This window comes from Physeter macrocephalus, chromosome 9, assembly GCF_002837175.3.
Source record: "Physeter macrocephalus isolate SW-GA chromosome 9, ASM283717v5, whole genome shotgun sequence".
NCBI lineage: Eukaryota > Metazoa > Chordata > Mammalia > Artiodactyla > Physeteridae > Physeter > Physeter macrocephalus.
Window position 1 is genome coordinate 57739694 of NC_041222.1, and position 6000 is coordinate 57745693.

The 6000-nt window shown below is 35.6% G+C and overlaps 1 protein-coding gene across 3 annotated transcripts in view; it reads left to right on the forward strand.

Annotated features, from left to right (window-relative positions):
* SNAPC3 (small nuclear RNA activating complex polypeptide 3) overlaps window positions 1-6000 on the forward strand; it is a 42259-nt gene that overhangs the window by 25965 nt on the left and 10294 nt on the right. For 2 of the 3 annotated variants that reach the window (XM_024126783.2, XM_024126784.3), the window contains 3 exons: window positions 1028-1110; window positions 2356-2520; window positions 5390-5497. In XM_024126783.2, the coding sequence (XP_023982551.1) occupies window positions 1028-1110; window positions 2356-2520; window positions 5390-5497 (356 nt within the window). The remainder of the gene's footprint in view (window positions 1-1027; window positions 1111-2355; window positions 2521-5389; window positions 5498-6000) is intronic. The other variant, XM_028494010.2, reaches the window with a different exon arrangement.

Consider the following 6000-nt stretch of genomic DNA (forward strand, 5'->3'; position numbering starts at 1 on the left):
TCTCTTAGGGTGATATTATTTTAATGCCTGAAACTTATATATCGTTTATAGTTCATAAACTGCTTTTGATTCTCACCACAATCCTATAAGATAGCATGGCAAGTACTGTACAGGTGAGGAAACTGAGGTCTGAGGAGTAAGTGTAGGAAAAAGACATAGGTCTTCTGACTCTCACCCAGGGGTCTAATTCTAAGCAAATGGTGAAGGACGAGTTGAACAGAGTGGTTCTCAGCACTCATTGCACATCTGAATCTCCTGAGGGGGTTGGGAAAATATTGGTGCCTGAGCCACATCATCAGAGATTCTCACTTAATGGATCTGAGGTGAGACTTGGTCTGTGGTATTTTTATGATTCTGTTATAAGGTCAGGATTAAGAGACCACTCCTCTGATGGGAAGTCTGGTAGTCTGAAAGTTGAAACCTGAGGGTTCTATGGTACTTTGGGCAAGATTGCTTGAATAAGAATAGATATTCACATTCTGCCTGCCTAAGAGTTATTGAAAATATAAAGGGGGAATTTTTATAAAAGCCCATTGAAAATACAAAAAAGGACAGAACAACATAGCTCCATGATCATTGTCATTAACACTGGGGAAACATCAAAGATATGGCTTTGTTTAGTTTTTAGTTCTGGTATCCAAAATAACTGTCACTGCCGTGTGTGCATATAATAAAATAATATTAAAGTTTATTTCATTTCTAATTGGGTTCCTTTCATGAATCTCAGGACAATATACAAATTTAAATCAAACCTAGTGATTAAAACTACAAAAGGATAAAATTGAAAATAGCAGCAAGGATTGTGTCTTTATATCTTTATCCCTGGTAACCAACATAATACTTCCCACATAGGAGGTTGCTGTTAAATAATAAATTAATGAACTGAACATATTCTATGAAGTTGCATGACGTTACTGTAAAACATATTAGCGTGATTTTATGACACACAAATGTGGAATTAATACTTAGAGCAATTTTATAATTGTTAATACTGTACTTTCTCTCAATACCATCTGTTTTCTTTCAGGACCTATATAAATCAGCCTTCTTTTATTTTGAAGGAACATTTTACAATGATAAAAGATACCCTGAATGCAGAGATTTGAGCAGGTATAACTTTCCAAAAATCCTAAGGTCTTTCCTGTTTCTTGTTGTCAAAATAGGGTTATCACCACAAATTCTATTATTGGTCTCTTAAGAATCTTTGTCAAGGAATTATTTTGTTAGATTGTTTTTTGTTTGTTTTGGGGTTAAAAAGTATCTCTCAATTTTTAAAATATTTTCAAAGTTACCTGGTTGGCCTAGGTTATAGTAAGTTAATCACATTTTTACCCCAAGAAGAAAATTTTCTTACCAAAGATATACATAGACCATTTCAAGATCTTTGCCAGCTATCTAGAATTATTTTTTACATGTATTATCTGCTGTTTCAGAAATTATAGTAAATCTTGTGTTGCGCCTTAGATACATCTGAAAAAAAGATTAAATCCCACTTAAACACTTTATTAATCTCTGTTCTTCATGTTTAGGTGATAGTAAATTAATCTTTCACTATTTTTTTCTGCTTGTCCAGTGTATACTGTTTGGAGTGGATATGTATATGTAAGGTTGCTTATGTGCATAACATGAAAAATTTATGTCTGACATCATGTTATCTACATAAAAGTATTACCATACTTTTATTATTGGTATCCTGGCAAATAGAGTATATATGTATATTTTTTCTGAGTGTTAAGTAAACTCTTTCATTATAGCCATTTGTATCTGTATTCTAATGCAGCAGTTCTCAGACTTGGTCTCCGCACTCCTTTATACTGTAAATAATTGACTCCAAAGAGCTTTTGTTTATGTGGGTTATAGCTGTAAATATTCACTGTATTAGAAATTGAAACTAAGAAATATTTTAAAATATTAACTAATTTAAATAGTCCAGTTACAGTTACCATTAATAACAATTTTGTGAAAAATAACTTTTCCAGAACAAAATAAAATAGAAGAGTGACGTTGTTATACATTTTCCATTCAATCTGAAGTGATAACACACATCACATAGCCTCCAGAAAACTGGTGTTTATGAGAGAATAAGAATTGAAAAGAGTTTTAAGATTACTGTAAAGATAATTTTGACCTCACAGACTTCTGTGGGAGTCTCAGGACCTTTCTTTGAGAACTGCTGCTCTAATGGATACAGAAAAATTCAGAGTTCCTTCCTACTTGCAACATGTATCAACCACTCTGGTTTTCATTTCAAGTTGGTAGCTGTCCAGTTAATTTGGTGAGCCGGCTTTTGTGAAATATGCAGTTACAAACCCCTTGGAGCAGTGATAGATACATCCTTGCCGTTTTCCTCCTCAGAACCATCATTGAGTGGTCAGAGTCCCATGATAGAGGCTATGGAAAGTTTCAGACTGCTAAGATGGAAGATTTCACCTTCAATGACTTGTGTATTAAACTGGGTTTTCCTTACTTATACTGTCACCAGGGAGACTGTGAACACGTTGTTGTCATTACTGACATAAGGTAAGTGGTAGAACTCAGAACATTTTGTTATTTGTCCTGTTTTCCTTTTCTTTATTTCACAGTATAGAAGCATAGGTAGTTTTGTTTGTTTAAAATAAGAGGAATAAAAGTAATCACTGCAGCTTCGTTCAGGAGCAGCAAAAATAACTGCTTGCTATGCAGTGACCAACTCTGCATCCACTTGCATCTTCTATTGTTTGTCTTTTGGAAAATCTGTAATAATTACTTTAGTGATTAACCAGTGTGAGCCATTTGAAATGGTAGAATATGCCAAAAATCAAGAAAAATAACTGAAGCTTCTCCTTTGCCTGAGGACAGTATATGACTTCTGTGAGTCTCCATGGGCCCCTTCCTTCATTAAAAAATATTAAAAATTAATATTTTATGACAGTGCTGGTATAAAGACAAACAATACAAGCTGGATTTTTATTATAAAAAAAGAAATACTGTTTATTAAAGGGTTAAAAATCTGAAAATAAAATTAAGTATCTTTGTATATCGGACAGCTATTATTCAGGTAATAGTCATGCACTTTGTATATCAGATAGGCCCTTTGCTTTGCAAATCTGCAGCTATATTTCTAGGTTTCTTCTGTTTTTGCCAAAATTTGAAGGAGGTAAAAGGGAACTGGGGGAAGAGAAGAGTGATTCTAATATTTGACAGATATGAAGGCTTTAATGCTTTGATAAAGATTTAGAGTGGTCAGGAATGAAATAGTCTAAAATGAGATTTAGGGATTAGTTATAAATTTTGTATAGCTGGTACCTCTAATGAATAAGACTGTTCATTTCCTTATTTAGGAAATCTCAATTTATGAAGGACCACTATATAGGAATAAGCCCTGCTCTATCCTTGGCTTGATTTCTTCTGAGAGACGATTCAGATTTTTTTATGGAGCAATGATATACTCATTCTGATGGTTTTAGAAAGTCCCTGCTTCCACTTTTTTGGGGTTTTAGTGACTGGTCTCTAAAAATTTACCTCCCATGGCCTCATTTTCAGGAAGCTACCAGAAGTACTTTTACACAAAGAGTAAACCTTGAAAAAGGAAAACAAACATGGAATGCAAAGCAGAATAGATAAGACATAAAAGGAACTCTCAGAATGTTGGGAAAGCGAAGTCCCAGAATGATGGCTGTAGAACAGACCTAGAGAAGAGCTTAGTCCAGAGATTGGAGCAGGACAGGGGACAAAGGAAGCATGTCCTGAGACTGCTAGACCTCCCGTTGGTGTGTAGCCCATTTGGAAAGCATGTTTACCATTCTGTCCGCAAATAGGGAACTGAATTAGTGACAGGTACACTGAAACCTAAGCAAATGCAAACATGAGAGAATTAGTAGCTAGAAAACAAAAGTGTTACGCAGTATAATGAACCTGTAGTCAATTCTGTGGTTTAGGGGGATGTTTAATTCATTTGTCATAATTTAAACATTAAATATCTATTTAACCAAAGTTTAGTAGTTTTGCAGAGGGATGTTGAGGAGCTAAATTAAAAAGAGGCAGTTAAAAGAATGGAAAACAGTTGCCTCTAGGGAAGAATTAATGAAGCAAGAGCCAGGAGAGCTCATAAACCTCTTAGATTTATATTACTTAAAATTATATAGGTTTACTTTTTTGATAAAGTGTTCTTTAAGTTTTTATAAAATGTTCTGCTTGCTCTTCACTCAAGTGAGTGGGAGTGTGCCTCAGTATAAGCATAAGATGGAAGACACTCGACTTTTTTCTGGTGATCTGAGTTTCCTTACATTTCTTACAGTGTAGGCATATTGCTGTAGTGTCATTCCTTAAATTCAAGGCAACTTGGAAAAACAGTTTACACTTGTGAAGCATTTGCACTGTAGGACTTTCCTAAGGAGTTTTTTAATGTAACTGACTACAAGTAATTTTTATCTTACAGGAGGATTTAATCATTCAGTGCCATTCCATAGTTTAATAGTTGGTAAACTATTAAAAGTTTATTAATCATTTTCTGATGGTGAAGTTAATGTATTGCTACCCTTTCTTACTAAAAAAAAAAAGGAAAAATCAAATTTTATAATTATCAGGGGCCTTTAAAATACTGTTGTGCATTCCATTCATTTTTCAGATGAAGAATCTGGGGTCCAGCATGGTTAATGGATTTATCCAAACCCACTAAGCTGATTAGTGGCATAGTGAGAACTGACTCCCACTTAAAATTTCTGAATTCTGACACCTAAAACTAAAGTCCTACCAATTCACATTATAACAGAAGCCAGATTTGGATTTTTTTTTTTTTTTTTTTTCTTTTGCGGTACGTGGACCTCTCACTGTTGTGGCCTCTCCCGTTGCGGAGCACAGGCTCCGGACACGCAGGCTCAGCGGCCATGGCTCACGGGCCCAGCCGCTCTGCGGCATGTGGGATCTTCCCGGACCGGGGCATGAACCCGTGTCCCCTGCATCAGCAGGCGGATTCTCAACCACTGCGCCACCAGGGAAGCCCCCAGATTTGGATTTTAATGAGAGCTCTTTTAATAAAAAAAAAAAAGAGCCATGTTTGTAACACAAAACCACTTAATCTAGGTAAAATAGCACCGAGTACACTTGCTCAGACTGTGTACTACGTGTTGAGCAAAACAAGGATTCTCTGAAGGAATACATTCAAGAAATGCTGCCTACAGTATTTCCCTCTTAAGAGTCATAGTGCACATGGCCATAAAGGGATTTGGGAAGTTTCACAGGAAAGAAAACGTTGTTTAATCCCTAATGCTCTTTTGGAGAAAGTGTTTTGTGGAACACAATAAATTGAAAAATATACCTACTGTGTTCTTAATTTTGAGGTAAGGATATATTTCATTACGGATCACAAAAATTTGCACTACAATATCATTTATTTTTTCATGTACAAAAGGCTTGTGCATCATAATGACTGCCTGGATAGGACACTCTATCCCCTTCTTATCAAGAAGCATTGGCTCTGGACCAGAAAATGTTTTGTTTGTAAAATGTACACAGCTAGGTAAGTGATTCTGTTTTTTTCCTTGAAAAGTATTGGTTTTTAACAGTCAAGTACTTTAGATTTTTGGTATTTCTGTTTTTTTCCTTGAAATGTATTGGTTTTTTTTTTTTTATAACATCTTTATTGGAGTATAACTGTTTTACAATAGTGTGTTAGTTTCTCCTTTACAACAAAGTGAATCAGTTATACATATACATATGTTCCCATATCTCTTCCCTCTTGCGTCTCCCTCCCTCCCACCCTCCCTATCCCACCCCTCTCGTGGTCACAAAGCACAGAGGTGATCTCCCTGTGCTATGCGGCAGCTTCCCACTAGCTATCTAATTTACATTTGGTAGTGCATATATGTCCCTGCCACTCTCTCACTTCGTCACAGCTTACCCTTCCCCCTCCCCATGTCCTCAAGTCCATGCTCTAGTAGGTCTGTGTTTTATTCCCATCCTACCACTAATCTCTTCATGACATTTTTTTTTTCTTAGATTCCATATATATGTGTTAGCATA